The sequence below is a fragment of the Protopterus annectens genome, chromosome 2.part0 (genome assembly GCF_019279795.1).
Source record: "Protopterus annectens isolate FY-2018-M chromosome 2.part0, PAN1.0, whole genome shotgun sequence".
NCBI classification, from domain to species: domain Eukaryota; kingdom Metazoa; phylum Chordata; order Ceratodontiformes; family Protopteridae; genus Protopterus; species Protopterus annectens.
This window is the reverse complement of record NC_056728.1, coordinates 606,364,221-606,391,463: the sequence shown is the minus strand read 5'-3', so window position 1 is coordinate 606,391,463 and position 27,243 is coordinate 606,364,221. Positions and strand designations below refer to the sequence as shown.

General features: G+C 37.2%; 1 protein-coding gene across 1 annotated transcript in view; it reads left to right on the top strand.

Annotated features, from left to right (window-relative positions):
• Positions 1-27,243, top strand: part of LOC122792759 (phospholipid-transporting ATPase ABCA1-like) — a 2,266,772-nt gene that overhangs the window by 1,197,108 nt on the left and 1,042,421 nt on the right. Inside the window, exon 25 of the mRNA XM_044060333.1 lies at positions 4,543-4,656. Coding sequence (XP_043916268.1) covers positions 4,543-4,656 — 114 coding nt within the window. The remainder of the gene's footprint in view (positions 1-4,542; positions 4,657-27,243) is intronic.

Below are 27,243 nucleotides of genomic sequence, written 5' to 3'. Positions count from 1 at the left end.
CAGTTTGATTGGATCTTTTAATGTTACTCTGCATTCATTCTTACTATTTTCTGAATTTTGCTATATACTCATTTTGCATATAATATCATTGACTGAAAAGCAATTATGTATTTTCATCTGTTTGAACTCTGACTGCGGCTGAAAATGGTCAGTAGAGCAGTCCACCTACCAAGTGAACAAGCAGTACATAAATAAATAAATAAACAAACAACAGGCAACTGGTCTGTTCTCCTATTGGATCACAGCTACTATACTATTCTTCTGACTGGCATCTGCTTACAATAAAACTGTTGTATTCACATCATAGTGTTGATGATTGATGCTTTTGTAGTTCATTTCTTAAATAGTTCAAAGCTCCTTTCATTCTCATGCCTTCCTTCCCACTTTGTGTCTTGTTCTAACAACTTGTACAAGTTGTAATGGCATAGTTAATTCAAGTACAAACTTATGAAGATATTGCATTGTTTGTAAAATGCCCTGCACTGCCGTTTGACTCTGTGCTTTGTCATTTGTGCAATTTTTCGGACTTTTAGGTAACAGGATGTGGTGTCTCTTGTGCTTGAACCATGTAATTCTGACTTGTCCCTCTTATTTTACATTTACTGTCATTCAATGTGAAATAATTTACTTCCATCTATACAGCAACATTGTCCCCCGACTTACTCTTTTAGTGTCTGTCACAACACTACAACACCTTCTAAATCTCTAGTTACCTAATGGGGTGATTGGTCAGTTTTTGTGGAATAGCAAATAGCATGAGGATCAATTTGGGGGGTAGATTATTAGTGGTCTATTGTTAAATGTCAAGTCACACAGCAGTGTAAAGCTGTATTAGAGTTTATGTTGTATACCTTTTGGAAATTCAACAGATCCAATTAAGAGGAGGTAATCTTTGTACATGACCATGTTTAGAGAAAGAATGGTATGTGTAAGTTAATTTATGGATGGCAAAAATAATAGTGTTCTAAGTACTGTTCCTTGTGGTACCATAATATTAATAGTTCCAGAATCAGAGAAAATATTACAGGAGAATATGTGGAAGGATCTGTTTGTAAGGTAACAAACTATTTATAGTATTAATTCCAGTGCTGGGTTTGCTTAGTAAATTGAATAATTGATAGTTTCAGTTGCTATGGGTATGTCTACAAAATAACCTTCTTGTGTATATTATTCTTCATATGTGAGGTGTGAGTGTTACATACAGTAAAAATGATACTGTGATTTTCTACTGATGAGCAAAAAAAAAAACATTTTCCATTGTATTGAAAGGCATGCGAAGATGCCAGCAGAAGGTGCCTTCCACCTCAGTAAGCATTCCATTTTTTGAAAGAAAAACAGTTTAAATCTTCTTCCTAATAAAGGCTGCTTTTATCAATCATCTGTAGCGATCACATTTCTGTTTGTATTCCTGAACAAGGATCAGCAGTTTTGGAATTTTTATAACAGTTTTTCTGCTGGAGTGACTTATGTGCTCTGCTTTAGTGCATCACTTAATAATTATTCAACTTTATCAGCTCACTGATAAGTAAATTGACACATTATTTGTCTGCACTGTCAGTGACCTGAGCTTGAATAGACACACAGGCATATGGTTTTCTAGATGGTTAGGTGAAGAATAAAGAGGATGAAAAGCCTGTGTTCCTCTGCTAAGGTGACGACATGTGTAATGAGTTGCAAGATGTATTTCATACAGGTAAATATCTAGTGGAGACTGGCGAGCCCAGGTGAAGTGTGATCACAGCCACAGACAGGGATTTTACATGCCTTGAGTACTTACGTTAGCCATAACCTCTATAGAACCCATAAAACTGTAGCTGTTTAATAGTAATGAGATTATTGACATGGTGACCTCAAAAGTATTTACCCTCCCTCAGTCTGCATAATGCGGCACAGCTTACTACCATGTGGTATTATATGCATCAAGGCTTTGGGCGGGTAGGTAGGCCAATGTGAAGGCCAGGTAGGAGACTGACTTGAAATAAAGAAACAAAACAAAACAAAGCTTACAAAAAATGGAGTATCTAGGCTATATATTACAGTAGCTAATTAATATGCACTGCACAGCTACTGTGGACTGCAGGATATTGATGCCACAATCTTTTAGTTGGCATACAAGGTTTTGAACTTAGTTGAGATTAAATTAATTGTAGTGTTCAAAATATTGTAATTTGTGCACTGCTAATGCAAATTACCATAGAGGTTTTAAAGAGCTAAACTTTTTAGTGAATAAAAGCCTTTGAAAGACATGCACATATATTTAAACACATGTTGCAACCTAGTATACAACTTGGCATAAGTCTCCACATAGCTTCTTTTGGCCAAACTATAGCTTATTAGTCTGCAGTGTTTTACAGGTTAAATCCATGCAGAGTAAGATGTGACAAACTGTGACATATATGCACCAGATTTCAGGATTACAGGATTAACCTCTGCATTCATTTCACATTATGGAAGAAAAGGAGATGAGAATACTTTCACTAGGAAAGTGGTGGGGTCTTAACCAGTAAGAATCACAGCAGGACCATGTTCTTCCTCTGCCTTTCTAAATGTCTATGTATGACTGCGTATCTACATATGAGTATGTGCAACTAGTTTATACATTTCTATACTCGTCTGTTGGGCCTACCTTCTAATTTTCAACAATAGCACCAACTCCTACAAATAAAATCCACTGATATTCTGGAATGTTTTCTGATTTGATAATATTCTGTTTACTATATGAAAGAGAGGTATATCTCTAGCAGACAAATAGGAAGCTATATGCATTCATCTCTTCATTTAACAATGATCACCCAACTGTAAGTCTCTTATCATGAGGGTGTCTCATTTTGTATACTATTCTGTCACAAAATGGTAAGTTGAGGTAACAAATCACATGAGTGGATGAAGGTGAAGAATTTGTAGGGAAGAAATATTACATGGCGATTTAATTTGGATATAAAAGCAGTGATCTTAAGTTTTGTTTACGTTTACTATCTACATGCAAAATGAAACATTTTTAGTAGTCTGAAACTGGAAGCTGTTTTTTAATTCCAACATGTCTGTTAATCAGAACAAGCAGAATTCACATATTAAAATATGTTTTATTTCATTGTTCCTTTCCTCATGTTGTTATTTTAAGTACTGGTTGTCAATTGTCATTGACAAACTGAAGCTTTATGCTACACGAAGAAACTACTCAGTTCATCTAAGACAAAGCTAACTATCACATCAAAGATGGCTTTAGTCCTGTAGGATGTATAAAATGTTTATAATACTTCATCTCTAACAACACAGCTATTTAGACAAAAGAAATGAGCAATCTGTCAAAATAAACTGAACAGAGCTTCCAGCATTTGTCAACATTGTCAGAGTTGAATGTTTGCAACCGATCATATACATCAAAATAGCAGCCTGTCAAACCCAAAAAGGAGCCAGTGCAGCTGATCAAAAATCAGCTGATTGAACTTGCTGGCTTTGTGCACATGTGAGGTAATGGTGCACTGATGGATAAGGGAATGGGCCCTTTCCCACTGTAGTGCAGTCTTGGAGACTGCACATATAAATAGCAGGCAGTGCAGTCTTGGAGATGGTACATAGAGATAGCAGTGGATGTGAGGGGATGGGTGTCTTGCCCCCTAAAAAAAGTTATTTTGCTTTTTCAGTAGGATGATTTTCAAATATTTGTGCTTGATAAGGTGTGTTTGAATATGCTGCATTTTTGACAAAACAAAATATACCCATAAGTGTGTGTGTGTGTGTGTGTGTGTGTGTGTGTGTGTGTGTGTGTGTGTGTGTGTGTGTGTGTGTGTGAGAGAGAGAGAGAAGGAGAGAAAGGTATATGCATATATGTATTCTGAGTGAGTCATTGATCATCTGGCATCATCTAGTAAATCCTGATTTACTGCAAGTCTATTATAAGGACAGCTGCACTTGTTCCATTCCCCAAAGATCCATACAAAGTCACATTCCTGAGGTTCACTGCACACACATGCATGCATGCATGGATGTACGTATACACACACACACACGCACACACACGCGCACACACACACACACACACACACACACACACACACACACACACACACACACACACACAAAGTTAAATAAGAAAGTAATAAGCATCATTATAGCAGCATCAGAAGTTTTGCATAGTCACCTGTTTGACATTTTTTGATGACCCAACAGTCTGGTAATTAATGGGCAACTTCTCAAGAGAATTTGATATTGGAAGGATGAGATTTGCCCATGTTCTTCTGACACTGATAAAATGTTTGGCTTTACCTTTCGATATTTATTGTCAGAATGTTATGTCACATCTGTGTGTTAAATATTACTTATATCAACTAAGTGTCATTTCTTACCTTTGATGTGCATTTAAACTCTTGGAATTCTTTAGGTGTATAATGGAGCATTATCTCAAAGTAAGACTTTGTCTTCTATACAGTAATGCTTTCAAAGGAGCCCTGGGGAACAATAAAAACCTAATCTGGATGGCTTGACTGTACACAGAAAGAAATTCAATAACTTGATGCTATAATTTTATTTCTTGATGTGTAGCACCAGAACGACCCCTTACAAGAGACTGGAAGAGAGCTTCAAGAGAAATGAAGCGTATGAGTATTTCGAGTGTTAGAAGCAATCCTGGATCCATGAAAATGAACACAGATAATGGTATGACTCACATAAAGAACATTACTCTATGTTTTTATGTGTCATTTGCAAAATATAATTAATTCTTGAGTACTTTCAATCAAATTGCTTTCTTTAGTATAGGCAATTATAGCATGCTCTCATACATAATAGTTAAATTGCAATAAAAAAGGCAATTTGAAATGGCAGCATTTGAAATATGCACACTAAGAACAGTCAGTGTACTTTATAATGACCTGTTCTTTTTGACTAACAGTTTTTTGAATATATTATTTGTAAAGCAATATAGCAGCAATGGTACAGTTTTTATTCTAAGACCATGACATATTTTTTTCAGAGAGAATCATACTCTTTTATTGTTATCAATAACATAACCTTTATCAGACCAGGAACCATTTACATTCCTGCTCATTTAAAGTACCATCATAAATATTTTAGTACCTTCCTGCAGTATATAAATACTTGCAGCCCTCTTTATATTTTACACTTTTTTTCACTTTATATTTATAGTTACAAAAGAGTAATATGTCTGTACAACAAATGTTTCATTATGAAAGATGGTGTGATATGGCTACAATAGTCAGATTCATAAAACTTCAGGTATGAACTTAGTTATTTTACTAGAAAGGCATAATGCAAATCTTAACTGCATTATGATAAAGCTGCATTGTGATAAAAAGTAATGGCACAATACCGACCAAATAGTATTATACTGTCCTGACTCCTTCATTGTGAATCTTGCATTACATAAATACAAGATGTCCTCACCAGTAGTGTGCCCTGTGTAGATCTGCATCGAGGTATGAATGTGGCATCACTTTTCTGGGTAACAATAACTGCTTGCTTTCTGAAGCAAATATGACAAACACATGCAGCATTTCCACACCCTTTGCAAATGAATGCAACATGGGTTACTTAGTGCATATGTTAAAATTTAAAGCAGTTATCATTTATCATCATCAAATACAATATCATCTTTTACTACTACCAGACATATCCATGTTCTTTCTTTATTTCTGGGAAGTTCACTGTTTTATGTCTTTCATCAGTTTACTGATACTGATGCTGAAAATAATGTTTAGACAACCAGGTTTTTAAAGCAAGACTATCGGCTGGGTCCTTCTTGCCATTTTTACTTGATGGCTTGTCTCTGTAACCTTTTTTGCCCTTTGGTTTGGATGTTATCTTGGATATTTTGCAGGTAAGGTAATGTTTATGCACATCAGGCTTGATTTTATGCTCCCTGTTTCTAAAGTATGGCTAAACAGTCCACTTATACTGTACTGATGAGATCAGAACATGGCATGACTACAGACTGGGGTGCTTGGCTTTACTGACCTGAATGTACCTATAAAGTCTTAAAAAGTAAAAATTACCTAAAACAAGGGCCATTAACATATATCTGATGCATCCCCACCTCAGTGAATACTCTAACTTGGCAGGGTTTTCCTTTCAGTTTTCACTGTATATTTGTTAGATCGTACTGCTTAAATGTCAGTAATGTTGGCCAATATAAACCATGAACCTTTACATCAAATTTCTCTAAAACACAGCGTTTGCACATCTCTAGCAAGTCCTCGAATACCATGACATGAAATGAGAGCTGGAAGGCCCTTGTTAGACACTGTGTCACTTTTGGGATTATATGATGGCACTTGATTAGTATATTTTTTTTTCCCAATACCCTGCGAGTCGGACCAGCCATAACAAAACCAAGAACACCAGTAAAAAGTGGCAAAAATGCAACACAACCAAAGTAAAATCTGACTCTCTGCAAGCTGTAAAAATTAAAATATTTATTCACCAAAACAAATTCATAAGCACTTTCATCCCTTCAAAGAGACTTCATCAGATAAAGCAAAATACTGCATAAGTTCTTTATATACATACTTTCCATAATTCAAGTAATTATAATCCATTAATTATGTAAATTTTCCATTATACTTAAACAGCCATACCTAAATTTTGCCATTCCACTTGTCTGTTTTATTCATTTTTTTATATATCTACCCTAACTTGTGTCAAATGATTATAAAAAATAATCCACATCACAAAATTCAGTTTACTGTTGTTGAAACCTTAATAATACATATAAAAATATTTAGGTTAAGACCTCTGCTTTTTCTTTTAATACTGATACAATGGAAACTTGATTATTGCGACCCGGGGGGGTTCCTCTTCATAAGCAACCTTTGCCAGTCACCACCCCTAGGGTTAATCTTCACTTTTTCCAAAATACCAGAAGTGAACTTTTTAAAATGTGTACATATATAGGAATGCTTTGCTTCTTTCTTATTGCTTATATCATATAGATGTTCAAAAATTCTTACTTTTAATGCCCTTTCGGTCTTTCCTATATAGAAAGCCGTACAATTTTCACATTTAGCTAAATAAACAATTTACTGGTGGCACAATTCCCATAGACGAAATTCACCTTGCTGTGCAGCATATTGGACACAACTATACTTTTTTTCTTTTGCAATGTAACCATGTTGTTTGCAACAGCCACAGGGAACTGTACCCTTACCAAGGTTAACTGGATAATTTACCCCTTCCTCAAATAATTACTTAAAATTCTTCCCTGTTTTATAAGAAAAAAAACTTGTTCTTGCCCCACTAATTCATATATTTATTTTCTCACCCTAAAAATGTTTCAATTCCTTTTCACAATTCCCTTAATATCATTAGTATAATGATTGTGTTCTTAGACTACTAGAGCCTTTTCATAATGAACATCCTGGGAAACATCCCTTGATCTTACCATCTCATTACCTAACAAGGGATGATATTTTGTCCCCCATCCTTGGTATACTTCTTTAATTTGGAAATCTACCATCTTTTCTGGATAGCCTCTATCCAAAAACATTTCTTTTAACTTTAAAAGCTCGCCCCAAAGATCTTCATAAACAGATGTCATCCTAGCTATTTGAATAGCTTGTCCTTTGACCAAACTTCTTTTATGAAAGTGTGGGTGGTTGCTAGTGTAATGTACCTGGATCTCCCACACTAAATGGCTTTAAGTCCAAAATCTTTAGAAAAGACACTTTTTGTAATGTCCTAACTCACACCCAAACCAAAGGATAGAAAGGTCAGACAGACAAGTCTTTTAAGGAAAAACTGCAAGAAAATCTCAAGCTACAATTTTTCACTGTGTGATACCTTAAACCTCTTGTAATGGAGGCCCATGGGATACATGCAGATAACCCCCTAAGGACATCAAATGTTTCAGATACATGGATTCTGGAAGTACCTGACTTTTTAAAAGTCTTTATAGTGACATTCAGTGTTAACTCTAGCATGTCTGGGTTTTTTCTTGCAGTTTTTACTAATAGTTTGTCTTTGTAACCCTTTTATCCTTTAGACTGGATGTTAGTTGGAACATTTTGCAAGTAACAATGATTATGAACATTAGCTGGGTTTAAAGACTTTTGTATTTCTGAAGTATAGGCAAACTATCCACTTATGCTCTGTTGATGAGGTCAGTAAAAAGGCCTTTTGGCTTTATTGGCCTCAACTTAACCATAAGGACTTAAAAAGTAATGAAAGTAAAAAAAAAAATAAATACAAATTTAATAAATAAATAAACAATAAAAAAGCCATGGACATTCAGAAGCCATTTAGCTGAAACACTTGATGTTCTTAAGGGGTTATTTAAGCAATAACCCATGGTTGGGTGTAGGTAATGCTGGATTTACCCACGGTTGGTGTTGTTTGGTTACGAGAGTGAAGCTATTATACAGTGACATTGTTTAAGAAAAAAAAATACTTACTTTTCTTAAATAATGTAATTGTATAATGCCTCCGTGCTGTCCTTCCACAGTTTTCCAGTATCCTGGGACATTTCTGATGTACTGTGCATGTGTAAGGGACTTGTGTTTCCATGATTACGGAGTACATCAGTGCTGTGCAGAGGTAGCAATGGAGAAAGGAAGATCTCCATTGCAAAGAAATCGGGAGACTTAAAATGAACGAGGGAAATGGCGTAGACAAAAAAAAAGGATAATCAGGTACGTTTCTTTAATTTTTCAGAACGTACCTGATTATCCTTTTTTTTTTTGTCTGCGCTGTTTCCCTCATTTGTTTTAGGTCTTCCATTTTCTTTTTGCGGGCAAAAAAAAAAAAAGTAAAAAAAATCAGGAGATATACTAGTGAGAAAAAGTCTAGGTGACCGGACCTTTTTCCGTTAGTATATTCTCGGATTTACAACGGGCACACTGGTTGGGCTAGCCAATCAGCATGCTCATTTTGGAATGCTAATGGCCAGTCATTGTATAATTGCATATATCCTATGGGCTCCATTACAGGAGGTTTAATGTATCATACAGTAAACACTCTAGCATTGTTGGGTTTCTCTTGCATTTTTTACTGAATGGTTTGTCTCTGTGACCTTTTTACCTTTTGGTTTGGATTTTAAAACTCAGAATCTATAAAGTGCCTGCATCTACTGAAGTATTTTTGTGGTTATGAATTCAGTTTGGATATAAAAGGGTATTATCTCTTTGTATACTTTTGTATCTTTGTTCTGCTTTATTGTGTAAAACATTTTCAGAAAGGTCTGTGACAGCAGCCTGTTGAATTGTCTTCTAGCAGTACAAAAAAATCACAGCAGAGGACATGTTTGTACTGGTTGCTACCCTACTACTGAACTTGCACTAATACACATTCAGTTAAGATTGTGATATACAATAGTATAAAGATGATGTCTGCCTTTGATTTCATTTGTTAAGGCAATGCCATCTGTGTATAAAGAGAAGCTTAGAAGCTTAGAAGGGATAGATTCCAGGATAGCTTATTTAAATATCGAGAAAGAGAAGTGATCCTACAAATGGATCCTATTGGCACAACACTGTTTAATGTGCCTGCTTCAGAGTGGCAGTTGTGCCCAAACACTGCAAATGCTCTACTCTCTAGATAATTTTTAAAATCGGATGTGAATTCTAGGTCATACTTCTTGCATGCCTTGTTCCAAGGTAAAAGGAGATTAGAAAAGTTCTAGAACTTTGATACCTGTGTCATTTTGTTAATTTAACTTGCTGTCAAAAAGAAGAGTACTATTGTTTCTCATCAACAAATTGGGATGGAGACATCACAAGCATCATCAAAGCTCTGATGTCAAATGGATCTTGGCCAATATTTGGACATCGACAGTACCTTTCAAGTAAAGCACACTTTTCATTATAAATCTTAATGCAGTTGCTTTTTTCTCTTCTTGCTTCTATACTTTCTTTTCCTTTTTTTTTGGGGGGGGGGTGGAGCCAGTATGCTCCCAACCATGTGCTTTCCCCTGATCCCACTACTGGCTAATGCCCATGGGCAACACCCCCTGCAACCCATTTATTATTCTTAAAGCAAGAGATGATAGCCAGGAATGGTATGCCATATGTGGTGAGGAAGCAGGGTTCTGTGTTTTTGACATCACAATGTACTCATGGCTTAACCTTCATTTAATGCTTGTGTTCAGGCAAGCATGAGCACTTTCAAGTATGCTATCCCAAGATGCAGTGCTATTCACTGCTTCGTCAAGCATGAGTTATGATTGACTCTTGGAAATCATAGTCCCGCTCCACTGAAGTGGGCATGCTGAAATTAAATGTTCCACTCATACCTCTGTATACCTTCTCTTTCAGCTCCAAGCACGTAGCTTAACTTGGGATATCTGGTGAATAGCTATGACTTTATCCTGCTTAGCCATGTGTCTAGCCACGCTTTGTCTGCTTTTAAAATCAGTAGCTATCCAAAGATAATTGGAACAATGTCAGTGTCTTCATTGACTTGATAATTGGCACATGAATCACCTCCAAAACACAATGAATCAATAATCAATATATAAAGTGGCTTAACCTTAGCAGTGTTTAGGAATGCATGCACCCTAGTTACCTTCATTTGCTCCACTCTGGCACTTAAAGGGCATAGACGGTTAGACAAACTTTTTTACTTTAGCCCAAGCTTCTATCTGGAGGGCAAAATATATATATTGTTCTCCCTGTTGCATTTTGCATTACAGCTTATTGTTTCCAAAGTGCCACTTAGAAATGCTCTCAATTGACGGTAAATAGATATTTCTCCATGCATTAAGACAGTTCCTATTTCAGAAAGGTGAAATATATATTCCCTTCAGCTCTTCCAGCATGATCACCATGGTAAAGTGGGAGATCTCTAAATATGAACTCCAACCCTGCTGCACTGCTGTTACTTTTTTTTTTTTCTTTTTTCTTTTTATTTTTATTTATCATTTGTTGACCGGGAAAGTCCGACTAGGTTCCACAGAGCCTGTTTTCAGCGGAGGCCCGGGGAGAAATGCTCCAGATGCATGTCTTTGCATATACTGATATGATATACGGTACATCTGATACAGCAGAGCTTAGTAGCTGTATTTAAAGTGAACTAATATACCAATTTCAAAAATGTATCTGATCTTAAAACATATAAAGGGTATAAAACTCATTTAGTTTCCCCTACAAATGTATGGACACTAAAAGACCATCTCAAAAAATTGCTTTCCTTCAAATTCAAGCAGAGCTGCACTGTTTGAAGTGTTTGTCACCTATGTCTTGCAAAGAAATCTATAACTGATTCTGTAGAAATCATCAAAATCTCCTAGCCTTTACTAGCAAGTTAATAGTCTTTATTAGAAAGTTTGTTCTGCTCCACCTCATCGGCCTTAGATGCATTAGGATTCCATGTATCCAATGGAGTTATAAAACTGATAAAACTGGCATTTTCTTTTAAAGCTCTAGGACCTGAATTCATTTTATGAGGTTTGTATGAAGCTCTTTTTTCCTTAATCTTCCCATCAATAACCAGTTTGTTCTTTAAAATTACACTTCCAGAGCATTTGTTGTCCTCTTTATAAGTCTACCTTATTTATGTCTTTCTAAACCAGGAAAGAATACCTTCATAATTAATATAAACATTGTCCTGTTTGCATACTTCTGAATTTTTTTTCAGCCTGTCTCACTCAAGGCTATGACTCATTTTTTATGAATTTTTAACTCAATATGGACCACTTGAGAGCTTTAGTAACCATAACTCAGGCTAACTAGTGTAATAAGTTGTGATTGTCATACTTTTATACTTCATATTTTATATCCTGGATTTTTCTGTGACTACTTCACATAAATTCAGATTACAATTACAGGTAGCTGCCTTCTAAGCTCATTGCAGCTGTCCTTTTGCCTTTTTTCTCATCATATCAGACCTTTCTCAAATCATCCTCTTGCTGAAATGTTGCAGAGAGTTGCCGTCTTTCCCCACTCTGTCTTTTGCCATATATACCATGTCAATCAAGTAGCTTTCTAGGTAAGAACTTTTAAGTGAGCATGTCAAGACACTCAGTTTTGTTAATGATTGTAAGATCCCATTAGCCTGTTCCATTCAGCATAGTTCTCTGATTATGGGCATGTTTTTTATGGGCTTTCTGAGATGTATGTCAGTCTTAGTGAGACAAGCATCTTCTCAACTAGGGTTGCAAAGTCTGTCCACTCCCTTTCCTTTAAATGGTGTACCTGTCTTCACAAATGCTTTGGAGTGAGTCATCATATTTCAGTTAAACACCTTATAACTCATATCTGTAAACCTTTGAAGAAGAATTGCATAGTCCTAGTACTTTACTGGAAATTATACATTTCTCTTATGGTTTTTGCATTGCCAGAATTGGATTTTCTGCCCCCAATACATAGCAATAGCCACTGAATACAAAAGTCAGTGAATTAAGCTTTATATGTATTCATGAAAAAAACATGCAGAACATATTAATAACTGATCAGCAAAATATTACAGTAATCAACTGTCCATATAACTACTTACTACCAAAGAAAATCCAATAGATTCATTGTGTTAATGTCCTCAAAAAAATACCCCACAGTCTAATGAACATATTAAAGTCATCATATGATTGTAAAGCCTGACAAGGTCTGTGGCTGTATCAATGGATCTCTGAGCTGATATCCTTATTAATTAATTTCAGGCCTTAAAAATAAGTGAGCAAATTGTCAACTGTAGATGAACAAACCATTGAAATTCATTTGAATATTGATCACTGACCCCATACAGTTGATCCCAAAGCCTGTGTTAGTATGTGAGGGTAGATTTTTCCACACTTTCAAGGAGGCTACCTCATGAACTTTATTTCAGTTTCTGCTAGCATTTGCGCAGGCTCATTGCATGTACAAATAGTCTATCCTGCCTGCCCTGTCACATCTCCAGCAAAGACTATTTGCCTATATCTATCAATAAGTGAGTATAGGTTTCATAGAATTCTAATTTTAAGAGTGCTGGAAGATGGGTTCCATCCTATCTCCCAAGCTACTGGGGTACCTTCCCTACTAAGCCGGTGGCTCAAACTCAATAACTGCAGAAATTGTCAGGTTAGGACATCCATACCATCCTTCCACCCCATACCGTCTACATATTATATAGGTCTGACGTTCTCTTCTATCACAAAATCAGTCCAATATATTATATTACCTCCTATCAAGTTATTCCATACTTTGGTATGTTTGTTCATTAATACTTGTGGGTTGGCCCACAGTTTATCCCATAACAGGATATTGTCCCCCTGTAGCCTGGTGTGCATTAAGCATGCACTTAAGTTGTCATCTAAACCCATGGGTCCTACACCCTGCACATGTCTCTGGTCTTGCTTGCTTTCAGCTGGATCACTGTTAGGTTCATTTTTAGTGGAATCCATATGGGTTTGTTGGTCCACCTCGCCATGCCATATGGCACCATATCTACTGCCAGAGTATATCTGTTAACATTGGGAAGTCCAAAATCACAGTACTGTAATCTAGTAGAAATGAAGACTTTCTTCCTAGCTATCTTGATGTGCTTGCCATTCCAAATAAAACAAAAACAGATATCTCTACAGTTTGTTTGTCAGTGGATATAAGTTTATTTGTGGGAAGCATATGGCTATGAAAAAGATTCTGGGCAACAAAAACATAAGAATAGCTGTAATCTTGGCCAGTAAGGGGAAGTTTAGTTGATTCCACTGATGTAGGCTTTTTTTAGTGTAGCACCATGAGAGTGGTTAGGGTATCTGTAGTGAGACAGCTGTGTTCAAATGACAGTTTAATTCTCAGATAGATTACAGTAGCTTTGTACTGCATGTCATGTTCATAGGTTCATAGGTAAGCACTATGCTCGCTGCTCTTGTGGATAATTTTAAGCCTAGCAAATTTGGGTTCCTATTAGATAGTCGAACCTCTGCAAGTTTGAACCTCATATGGTTGAGACCATAAGTTTGAATTTGCAGAAGTTTCAGCGGAAATCTCCATAAGGGGAGGCTTCCATTTTGTTCAATGTTGTGCGATCTCGGAGTTGGTATCTTTAAGTAGTGGGGGTGTGGGGGTGCGGGGGGGCTTGCTTATGACATTTTATTTTATTTTTTCTGTTTTTTATCCATAGTCAAAGTTTTTTAACTTCGAACAGGATTGTTCGAACATTCCATGTTCGAAGTTATTAAACTTCGACTATGTGATATAGACCCAGCAAATTTCCCTTTCAATGGTGAAAATCAAACCCTGTACCTTGTGTGTGTGAGGTAAAAACCTTAACAATAATGCCAAGCCCCAACTTGATGTTTCATAATGTGAACTACATTGCAAATTCAAAAGGAAGCAGATAGATTTCTGGTGATTGATCTTTAGTCTTGAAATGGCTACAAACTCACACAAGGTAGCCAGGACGTCCAGAAGATGGAGGAGGGGATCTGCAAGAAGTATTGTACAGTCATCTGCAAACAATAGACCAATGACCACCTTGTGTATGAAATGCAACAATACAGATAATTTTCATTATTAATAGACGAAGTGCCTCTCCTGCTAAGGTAAAAAGGAATAGGGATAGTGGCATCCTTGTCTATGGCCTCTATATAATTGCAGGAGTTGAGATACCACATTGTTTGTAACTGTTTGAGCCCTTGTTTGCTCACAGAGTGGTTTGTACCACCTCACAAGTGCCTGCTCAAAGCCAAAAGCATCCATCAACACCATAAGTAGTACGGGTCTATATCAGAATCGTGAATGTGCACAATGTCAAATCTGACATTGTCGACAAATAAACAGCGAAACTGCAGAACATCGAAGAGGTAAACAGAAATCTCTGTAAGGGGAGATTTCCATTTACTTCAATGCAGTGTGGTCTTGGAGTTGGAATATTTAAGTAGTGGGGGGTGGGGGGGTGCAGGGGGCTTGCCCCCCTGCTTAAAGTAGGTAGTTCTATTTTTTGACTTTTTGTTATGTTTTTATTAGGTGTTTGATGTTACTGGACTTCGACGATATGGTGTCAATCATATCGTATTCAAAGTTCAGTAACTTTGAGCATCTAATATAGACCCAGAAGTACTATACCAGAGAGTCAAAGGCTTCTTGAAAGTCTATAAACTACACTGGGCTTGTAAGCATACTGACTGAATTGCCAGATATTATAAAAGTGTGTTAGACGTTCTGGTATTCCTGGCCTCAATGGTACAAACCCCTTTTGTGTTGGTCTGATCAGTTACAAGAGACATTTTATAAAGAGAGGGGTAAGGACCTCCACCAAGATTTTCACTTCCACAGACATCAGTGAAGTAAAAATAAATAAAATAAATAAATACCAGGTAAATACCTTTAACCACACGCTCAATATAAGGATCCAGAAGGGTAGGTGCTAATAACTCCCTCAGCTTATCATAAAGCTCTATCAAAATACCATCCAGCCAGAGACCTTTTCCTTTATTTTTCATTTCCATGGAGGCCTGTTTCATTTCCTCTAGAGTAAGCTCATGTGCTAATTTATTTATTTATTTACTGACATTTGTTTACTGGAGAGTCTGACTATGCAAGAATCCATTATCAGTGGATGTTTGAGGAGAGTGTAGACGTTTGGCATCTACGTTTTAGAAGTAAACGCCAATACCAAAGTGTTGTGGCTGACTAAGTTTGCAGATAGCTGCAAGCAGGAAGCAGTCATTGAATCCCCAAAAGATGTGGCCATCCTGCAGGAAGGTTTTCTCAACTAAATAAATGATGTCAAAATCATGGACTAAAACTAAGTACCAAAAATGCATTATTGTATCCTTTGAGAAGTCATCTACACCAGGAAACTACCACATTGACAATACACCTCTAATAGTTGACCAGGTTGTTTGGGATTTGGGAAATTATATGGACAGTAACCTAACATTAGACCACCACGTGTCTATTGTTGTAAAAAAAGTCCTTCTAATATTGTGCACCTTGTAAACAAAAGGATTGTGTCTAGATCTAGGAATGTCATTGTCCCCTTTAATTAGGCCAGTCATTGAATATAATAACCTCTATGGTATGAAACTGTCCATACACATGCAATAGCTGGAATGCCCACAGAGATACCTTACTAAAAGGATACAAGGCCTAAACACATGTTCTATGGAGACTGACTCAAAGACGTGTCACTATGCATGGTATCCTTCAGAATACTAAGAGATTACCTGTGTTTGGTACTTAAGGAATCCTCTGACCCATTACTAATGGGTTTACTGTACATCAGCAAGTTAAATGGCATCATACTCAGTCTAGGGATCTAAACTTCTGCAATATCAACAGAATGGTTTGGAGTGACAAGTATATTTTTGAGAGGATACCACTGCTGTGGAACAGATTCCCCATTCACATAAAACAAAGTTCATCTCTGTCCATTTTCAAGCACAGCTTAGATCTGTGGATGGGAAACAGAAAATGTACCCCAGAACTGTCCCCCCTGTGCTACTAATAGACATAGGTAGCTCTTAAATGCTTTATCTCTTGCAAGAGTCCCTCAGATTTTCTATGGTATGATCCCAGTTACTCTCAATAGGTGTAGTATATAATTATCAACCATGGGATGGGTAAGACCAGTCTAAACCAAATGGAATAGGTTAATTCAAGCACAAAAAAGTAAAACTGCTTAAGCTTAAAATGGCCTGTAAGAGCAGTTAGCCTAGTACTTACTATGAACCAATGAACCTATAAAAGCCCCACAGAATGCAAATTAGAGCAATAAATCAGCATCACTCACAATAAAATATGCAATGGCAAGAGAAGAATATAAACACCAAAGGAATCTATAGAAAATATGTAAGATAAGCAAATTTGAGATGAATAAGTATGAAGGGGAATATACAAGCTACATGCAAAATGAGCATCAAAAGATAAGAAAAGAAAATCGGTAATATTGGTGGGAAGAAGTTAAAGGTTTCCATCTGCAGAGACATACAAGATAAGAAATGTTGAGTGTATTAAACAGTAGCATAAAGAAATCAATATAGTCTAACAGGGGATCAGAAATATTAGTATCAGGCATATCAGGCAGGTGAAACAAGGGCGTTAATGAGGATGTGGAAAAAAGACAAATGTTAATATTTGCCTAATTTTACTTTCTATTCCCCAGTAAGAGTCGGTCATCTCAGCTGCTTCCTGAAGCCCTACCATTTCTCCTGCAGCCTGCAGTATTTGTTATACATTTCTGAAGAAGGATGTCATTGCCTCATTCATTCCATGCACTAATTGGTGGAAAGTCCCTCCCCATCAACTACCTCTGGAACAGCATATATCTGTGCTCACTAAAGTGGTGTGCCAGAAGTTGAGGAGATTTGATCTTCTCTCTGACCAGTGCACCAGTCTTATTCTTTCCTTATTTGCTGTTGTAAAAGGCATTCCATCACCTTTATTTCTTTTTTAAAACATTGTTTTCCTGGAGTAGTATTTTGTCATTACAGTTAGTTCTGATGCATGGCTGTGCAATGTTATCTGTCAGCTAGTACTTTTAATCTAGAGTTCACCCTTATGCTGTCATTTCTCCCCTGAATCATAACCACTTTTCTGATGTCCTAAACAACAACCAAATCACTTTCAAAGGTTGCTGCATAATTTAATGTCCTGTTTAAAGTGGTCCCAGTTGTTTCTCATTCCACATCTTAAAACATGGAATTCTTGCCAGAAAGTCCTAATCCATAAAGCCAGTGGTAGCACATTTTCTTTGCTTTTAGTGACCAGTGAATTTGTTTTACCATTGGCATTTGATGTGGCTAATATTGGTGAGTATGTTCCCAGAGAACCAGGCTATGATTGGGTAGTTCCTCTGGACTCATTGTTACTGGTTGTATACCATCTAATAACTGATGGCTCGCTGACAAATAGTCTAATTTAATGGCAACCCTATTCTGTGGAGAAAAAAGGTATAGTCTGACTTGTTAGGATTAAGAAATCTTCAGATATTAAAAATTGTCTTGCATAGCCACGAATAATTTTGTTGTGCAGACCCAGCCATGACATGCCCCTTGGTATTCAGTGCTTAACACTGTTAAATACTAGATTCAAATTTTCCCAAGGATAATTGGTATGTAGTAATTTTGAAAAGGTGTACCATTTAATTCATTAGGACCATTACAATGGCTATCAATAGTAGTTCCTGGAATGAAGGGAGTCTCATCATAGCCCATCTACTCTCTTCGTCCACTATTGAGTCAATACAGACTCCATCCCATTGTGTTATTAACTAGGATCAGTACTCATTTAGAAGTAGAAAGATTGATTGCAGCAAGCCATCCATGCCAGGCTTTTAGTCTGGAAGACACATTATCCATTTTGAGCTTTGTTTAATGGAGACATGCTGCTTGAATATACAGTTGCATATCTTGGCTAGGACTTGTGCCATTTTAACACTGGAGTTCAGTCCTCTAACATTCCATGCAAGGAGTTTATAATATAATTGCTGAGATGTATTTATTGAATTGGGGTAAGTTAACCAAACAGATGTCCAACAAAGAAAGAGACAGAGTTTCAGTTAGTTGTTGAACACAATCAAATTGTAAGCATTGTGGACTTATAACATCAAGGTCAAACTGCTTAGAGCAGTGGATGAGAAGCCCACACTAATGCACCAATCATGAGATTGTTGTGCAACCACCCTCTAATGAATCAAATAATGCACCAGTTATGATACTGTTGTCAGTCTGCCCACTAACGAATCAAACTGCACAGTACTCCTCTTTCTCTTGTGTCACATGGTGATTGAGAAGTATTTTATAGCTGTGCATTCTCCATTCTTCCTCAGTGGTTCATTGGGGAGGGGGAGTGTTTTCCAGTAAATTATGATGCAGCAGCTGAGTTGTAATGCCTAATTGTTATCGCAGGCTTAACCTGATTCAATGGCCCCAGATCAGTACATTAGAGCAGCCTGTATATTATTATCATCAAATGAAAGACAGTGGATTATTCTCAGTAAGGTCACTATCTCTACTTAGACAAGCACTTGATATTAAATGAGGAGACTTACTTTTCAGCCCTCATTTCTCCACCTACCCCATTAACACAGTTCATGACCTAAATAGTGGCATGCACTACAATTGTTAACAACTTCCTTAGCAACTAGATTTTCAATTAAAGTTCATTCAACATAATTGTCACATGTTGTACCATCCAACAGTATCTCCTCAATAACACCCCATTAGTAATTCGCTTTACTTTCAATGAGAATTCTGTGAATTGACTGGCATGTGTCCATTGCTTCATGGTCCTTTTCAAGCTATAGGTTGGCCATCGATGGCCTCTGCCACTATTCAGAGCAAAGCTTCCCTGTCATGGGCTTTTCAATAATGTCTACTTCCCATTAAGATGGGTCTGTTGTAATGAAATCCATTTCCAGTGTGTCTTCACTATCTGAGAGTTTTGCCAGGAGATATTGATTAGTCTGTTTTTGCAATTATTGTCCCATTCGAAGTGGTATATTTTTAGTTTTCTTCTTCCTTGGGGGTCTACTAGCTGTCGTACATGACTGAGAGAGCTTTCTTTTGATTTTCTCTGTATCAGACAGAGGAGTATTCAGTTGTTGCTGAGTAAACCCAGTGTCAATAAGTATTCAATACCATTCATAAATAGCCCCTTTAGACCACCAACATAGCTGGAAAGCAAGGTTGGACTGTAAATCCCTTGTCTTTGTTTTGTCTGAGTGCTAAGACCAAGTCTTTCCTTTTGTGAAGTAATGAGGTGTAATAGTTTGTGTAAATGTGGATGGGAGTCCCATGCAAGCAACACTTAAGTCCCAGCTCCCTGACTTTACTCAGTGTTTCTTCTCTGTATTGGCAATTCAATGAAGGATGAAATGTCTAGGTAAATTTCATGCAGTTTTAGCCTGCATCCCATGCCCCCTCTCCAATACTAGAGGATGTTGTGTGTGAAGCAAGATGGCAATCTCCTGACATATGTAAGCCACTGGGTCATCCCCTCCAGCAGCTCAGTGACCTTGAGGTTACTCCTTCTGGCTCAGTTCTCCATATCATCAATTTTTTTAAGTATAATGTTGTTTGTTTAGCAACTAACTGTTCACCTTGCTGACGGTCTATCTCTTTTAATTTCACCAAATCTTTTGGGTTTCTAATATGATCAGAATGGACCCCATTCCTAAGTCAAAGTACAATTAAAGTTCATAAAATTAGTATTATTTGTCTTTGATGTCAGCCAAAAGTGGTCTTCTCAGCACTCACAATGTGCCCAGTAATGACTCCTTCTGCAATTTGTTACATGTGTTGGTAACATCTAAATACAATTGTAGATACATTTTTATATGACCTGTTCGTCCTACTGCTATTGGAACTGTATGGGTATCCTTCTACATTGCTCTTGTTTCTGCCTGCAAATCTTGATATTTTATGACTTTGTGTCTCTCTGTATGCAAGACACTGTAGTCACTGGATGTAGTGATTTCAATGATCAGTGCTACTTTTGTCTTCTTTTCATGGACCACTATATATGGTTTTCTTTCATCTGACTTTTGAACTGTTGGTCATGGATGATCCCATGTGATGTAGACTTCATCATTTTGTGTGATGCTTTGTGGCTCATGTTTCCAGTGTTTTTCAGCAATTTCAGTACCATAATGTTTGCAAAATCCCCAGTGCAACAGTCTTGCCACATTATTATGCCTTTCAGTATACAGTCCTTCTGCCAGCAGCAACAAGGTGTGCAACTGTTTCCAATTCTGCATTACAAAATGTACATTTGTCTGTTTCTACCACATGTTCAATGGACTTTGTAAACCAATGTTTATGTAGCCCACTATCTTGGGCCACCAATATTACAATTTCAGCTTTTGGTTTGAATTCACCTCTCCTTAACCATTCCTGTGTTTGATCCGGATCAAAGTGAGGTACTTTTAGAAGTTTTCTATACCTGCAACTATATTTATGCATTTTCCACATTTCCTGCCTTCTCATCTGATCCTTCAACTTATATTCTTGCTTTTGTTTTTTTGGAACATTCATTTGCTGCCTGATTTTTATCTACTTCTGTTTTAATTTTCATTCCTACTTGACACTGATATGCTTCTGCTAGACTAAGCATGGAAGATATCTTAAAATTTATTCTCCTCATGTTTCAAAATTTTCACTATGTTTGGGTCTTGTGAGGTCAGCAGATATGTGTACACAGAACTATACACGTAATCAATTTCAAGGAGGCCCATACCTCCTTCAGAACAGGGTAAATATAATCTTGGTATGCACTGATTTTTATAAATTACTTGGTGAGCATGAAGCATCCTTCTTGTTTTCCTGTATAATCTATCCAGCACATTTTGGGGCCAGTCAGTCATTCCAAAACTGTAAGTTAGGAAAGGAAGACCAAACTGATTTATAGCTTGAATTTTTTTCCTAGATGTCAACACTGTTTTCAGGATTAAAGTCTTCTAAAATATTCCTTACTAAATGTTATTTGCATTTGTTCATGTTTAATTGTTGATCCTTCATAAGTTCCCAAATATTTATACACTCACTCTCTTGCTCAAGTTCTTTTATATCACATTCTTGTCCCGAACTGATGTTTTCTTGGTGATGCAGTTTTCCTGCTTTAAAAGTTGCTTTTGCACATTTATAAAGGCCAAATGACATTCTAATATCATCTGAAAAAGTTTTGACTACTTGCACTTGTGCTTTCAGTTCCTTATCTGATGAGCTATACAGTTTTAAATCATCGACAAAGAGAAGATGAGAGGTCTTTACACTTTGTTGTTTTCAGGGAGCCAAGTTATAGCCATGGCCTAATCTATTAAGTAGACACCTTAATGGCTTAATGGCAAGACAGAATAGCAACAATGACAGTGAATCGTCCTGGAATACCCCCCTTTGAATTTTTGTCCTTGGAATTAATTTGCCTTTTATCATGGCTTAATTGCAAAGTAGTCTGCCACTGTTTCATGGTCTCTATAATATAGTCAGTCAGTGTAGTGTGTATCTTATACATTTTTAAGCACTCTTTTATCCATGAATGTGGGATACTATCAAATGCTTTTTTGTAGTCAATCCATGCCATACTTAGCTTCTTCCCCTTTTAACAGTTCTCCATTATGACTTTATTTAACAACAGATGAACCTTTGTTCTGTATGACTTTCTTTTATAACACTTTTGTTATATTGCCATGACTGAAATTTCTTCTGAATGATTATATAATTTGTCGGCATCAGTTCTGGTGTATAGTTTATTCGTTGTCAGAAGGCAAATTATTGTTCTATAATTTTTAGGATAACTTGCAGGTTCACTTTTAAATAGGAGCATTGTTTTTCTTGTTGTTAACCAGGTTGGTGTCTGTTTGGAGTATGCATATAAATAGTTCCTACTCATGGCTAACTCTTCATGCAAAGATGTTAACAGTTTTAGCCAGAAGTTAGGTACTTCATCTGGCCCATGGGTTTTCCAGTTGGAGGCTTTTCTTAAGTTTATCTCAGTGTCTCTGGCTGTTACTTCATTCCATTTCATATCCTGTACCTTTGAACTTCTTATTGTTTATTTTACTTCTTCTATCCATTTAGCATCTTTGTTATGTTCTGCATGATCTTCATAGATATTTCTCCAAAATTTATCTATTTCTTCTTTTTTAGGTGGTCTTTCAATTTCTTTTGCCTTGTTTTCCACTTCTCTGTAGAACTTTCTGGGGTCATCAATAAATTGCTTATTTTGTGCTTTTCCTTTATATTTATCTGTGTATTTTCTAAATATTTCTGTCTGTGCTAAGACTTTTAGTTTATTATTTGCAATAGTGCAAGATAGATCCTGATCCATTATAATACTGTGCATTGCTTTTATCACATCTATCTTTCTCCTTGCATTTTTGTTGATCTGTTCCCTCTTCTATACTCTTCTAACAGTGACAATTCTTGACTTAATTGCTTTTGGCTTTCTCTATTCGATACTTCCATGATGGTATTTGATTTCTCTCCTTCCTTTCCATTACTATCCTTTGTTCTTGTGGTAGAATTTTATCTGTTATTAATTTAGTTGCACAGTAATATATCCTGTTTACTTATGTTATATTGTATGGATCTCTGTGGAGAGCCCCAATTACTATGTTCATTTGTTGTATCAAACTTCTGACTTTTTGGGTTTTATTGACCTTCTGCAGTCTATTTCTTTCATTGATCTTAATATATCTATCTCTATTAAATCAAGCAACTCTTCTCTTAGCTCATTTTCTTCTAAGCTTAGGGCACATTTTTTTTGTTCTCCATTTCCTGCGGGCATTCTATAGAGAGTTCTATAGCATCTTCCTGTGGCACATTCTCTTCAATTTCATCCTTTGTCATCTATTGTTCTGTCATATGGGAACTCACTGTCCTATCAGTCCTCAACATTGACTGTGTCAGAGTTGCCACAGTTTCCTGTTCCATCCCTTGCCATCCATCTTCAAGTGAACATTTATACCAGTTTCCTGTGGAAGGCTCCAGAATATCTTCATATGGCAACTGTCCAGTTGCTTCCTGTTCCACTGGTTTCCCCTTAATTTTGGATGTCTGTTGCTCTATCCTGCTGTGGTGCTTTCTAAGTTAGATTTCCTGCGCTGAATCCTTCACTTCGCAGGTACTCCATAACCTCAGTTTCTAGTTCTTTAACTTCTCCATTACTAATCTTCTTTTCTACTTTTCCTCTTCGTCTTCCTATTTTTTGTATTGTAAAGTTTTTCATGTCTGGATTCATTTGTCTGTATTTCTCTTCAAATATCTTTGGTGCTGCTCTTTCTGTATTGATTAATTTTGCTTTCTCTTTTGCATAACTATTACACCATATTACATCCCTTTTGATTTCCCATGTCCATATTTCTTCTTCAGATGTTTCCTGATCTTCTGCTTCTCCTAACATTGGGGGCTCGTTCCATCCTGCTGTGATGCAACCTGTGTTAGACCTACACCAAATCCTTCACTTTGCAGGCATTCCATAACTTTACTAATCTTCTTTTCTACAGTCCCTCTTTGTGATATTTTTTTTATTGTGAAATTTTCCATATCTGGATGCCTTTGCCTGTATTTCTCTTCGAATATCTTTGGGGCTGCCTTTTTTGTATTGATTATTAGCTTTTGACTTTGCATAAATATTGTACCATATGAAATCTCTCTCCTGGAATTCAATAAGCCATTTTTTCTGTGCAGGAATGGTGTAGCAGCTCCTGCACGGAATATGGCAGCTGAGCGATCCAATAAACAAGGCTGGGAGCATGCACAAGCCTGCTAGCACTATTCTTGCACGGACACTACTAAATTATGCTAATTACCTCATTTGCTGGTGAAAACCATGCAAATTAGGTGAATTAGTGATTCAGTAAACAGGCAGGTATCTGTGCAAGAACAGTGTGAGGTGCAGAAATGTATTCGGTTACTATCCAAGTACATTTCTGCAAAAATCAAAACGGAGGCATGACAGCTCAAAGTAAAGCATGTATTATAATCAGTAGGCATGCCAATGGCTAACGATATGGCCATTGGCATGGAAAAGAGTTGCAAAATTATAAAAATCAAAGTATTTTTTTGGCCGATTTCAGACGTTTAAGCATAGAGCAGCCACGTGCAAATGGGATCGTGCCGAAATTAAAAAAAAATGTGAAAAGACAATTTTTAAATGAAATCTGCATTTTGCCATTATAGTGTATGGCATGCAGAATCAAAATAATAACAGGTAACATTGGTTGTTAAGAAGGAAGGTTGTGGTGTAGTGGTGTAACCAGGGACTAAGGGTATGCAAATGAGCACATTTTACTGAATCACTAAATGGGAGACCATTCTTTGGCTGCACCTAACCGTGTAGGAGCTATAAGGCAATTATGTAACCAGGAGAAGCATCTGACATGAAAAAGGGGTGTGTCATGCTTGGTGTAAGGACATTGGAGCTACACAGCTCCCATTTGAGCTTACTAAGCAAGGGGGTGTGTCTGAGGCTATACTGACTTATTCCATGAAATGAAGAGCATGTTCGCATCCAGGGGAAGGCCATTACTACTGCAAAGTGTTTATTTTAGCGAAATGGGTTTATGTGGTATGCACCGGATCTAAAACAAAACAAACAAACAAAAAAAAAACCCCGGAAATAGCAGAACTGTTTACATTTGGGCATCGGGTTTGAGTGGCGCGCCTTTAGGCTTAAAAGGGGAGGAAATGGGAAGGGGAAAAAAAAGGGAAAAACCAGAATAAAAGCAATCACGTAGAAATAAAATAGCAGGCAGGTGTAATGTATCATAGCCAGCCAATCATATGGGCAGCATCTGCAGCACAACAGTATAAACTGTGCAAACAACTTTCAGTCTGTTTTTTCCAACAAACTCTGTACCATTGGTGTACACACTCGGGGGAATTTTAACTGACAAAATGTTAGGGGCCGCTGTCCCTTTGATATATCAGTATGTGCTAGAGGCTGAGGGTGGTGAAGAGGATAATGCTGGCAACTGCCCCAGACTGAGAGGAGGAGAAGAGTGTTCAGACACAGGGTAACCTACCAAGGGCTACATGATCTGGAGATAGTAGAGGGCTACAGGATGGACAGGGGCATACTTCAGCAACTCATCGAGCTGTGGTGGCCTTACCTCAGTCCCAGAGCCAACAGAGGGGAACACATCCCAGTGGATACCAAGGTATGTGTAGTCTTAAGAATACTAGCTACAGGTACTTTCCAAAGATCAACTGGGGACATCATGGGGGTCTCATAAGCATCTGCATCCAGGGTACTCTACCAGTTCCTGAATGCCATGCTAACACATGCCAGTGAGAACATTTACTTCCCCAGCATCCATGAGGAGTTGACCAACAATACGTGCCACTTCCACCGTGTAGCAGGCTACCTAGAGGTACTGGGTGCCATAGACTGCATGCACATCCACATAAAAGCACCACCCGGTGAGCAAAGTAGGGTCTACATAAACTATAAGGGCTTCCACTCCAGCAACTGCCAGGTAGTGTGCAATGCACAGGGCTGTAAAAAACAAAAACAAAAAAAAAAATCTTGCTTTTTTCCCACTTTTCTGAGAGTTAAAAAAGTTCAGTTACAGGCTTGCTGTTCCTGAACTGTTTGAAAGTTTCTGTGAGGCCATTTTTGCTTGGGCTGAAGGAGGGTCTCTGTGTTTATCAGTGGGAGTGACTAACATTGAGCAGCTTCCCTGCCCCCCGGAGAGGTGGTTACTGACTTGAAACTGTAGTTTTATTGGCCACTAGGGGTCATTTCCATAACTCCTTCATCTTCCTCTCTTAAAACCTAGTTGCCTCGTGGTTTGAGCGTCTTTTCAGGCTTGTTGGCTGTTGGTGAAGCACCCTCCAAGAGGAAAAACGCTGAGAGAAGAAGGAGCCACTTTTGAGATTTTAAGTATTTTTTCTCTGTTTATTTGCTAAGTTTTTCTGCATAGCTGCCTAGCTTGAGCATTTTCTGGCTTGTTAAACTTGATTTCTGTATTAGTAGCTGTATTTAGAGCACAACCAAAAGCTGTTTGCTGAATTTCCTGTTTGCACTTAATTTTAAATCGTTTTTCTTAAAACTTGCATATTTTCTGTCCTTGACCTAGCACTCTTGTGTGGGGTCATTTACTGCACTGTTATAACTTGATATTACTTGTGAACCTCTGCTATCTCTGTAAAAACAAAAACAAAAAAAAATCTTGTTTTTTCCCACTTTTCTGAGAGTTAAAAAAGTTCAGTTACAGGCTTGCTGTTCCTGAACTGTTTGAAAGTTTCTGTGAGGCCATTTTTGCTTGGGCTGAAGGAGGGTCTCTGTGTTTATCAGTGGGAGTGACTAACATTGAGCAGCTTCCCTGCCCCCGGAGAGGTGGTTACTGACTTGAAACTGTAGTTTTATTGGCCACTAGGGGTCATTTCCATAACTCCTTCATCTTCCTCTCTTAAAACCTAGTTGCCTCGTGGTTTGAGCGTCTTTTCAGGCTTGTTGGCTGTTGGTGAAGCACCCTCCAAGAGGAAAAAACGCTGAGAGAAGAAGGGAGCCACTTTTGAGATTTTAAGTATTTTTTCTCTGTTTATTTGCTAAGTTTTTCTGCATAGCTGCCTAGCTTGAGCATTTTCTGGCTTGTTAAACTTGATTTCTGTATTAGTAGCTGTATTTAGAGCACAACCAAAAGCTGGTTGCTGAATTTCCTGTTTGCACTTAATTTTAAATCGTTTTTTCTTAAAACTTGCATATTTTCTGTCCTTGACCTAGCACTCTTGTGTGGGGTCATTTACTGCACTGTTATAACTTGATATTACTTGTGAACCTCTGCTATATCTGTAAAAAACAAAAACAAAAAAAAAATCTTGCTTTTTTCCCACTTTTCTGAGAGTTAAAAAAGTTCAGTTACAGGCTTGCTGTT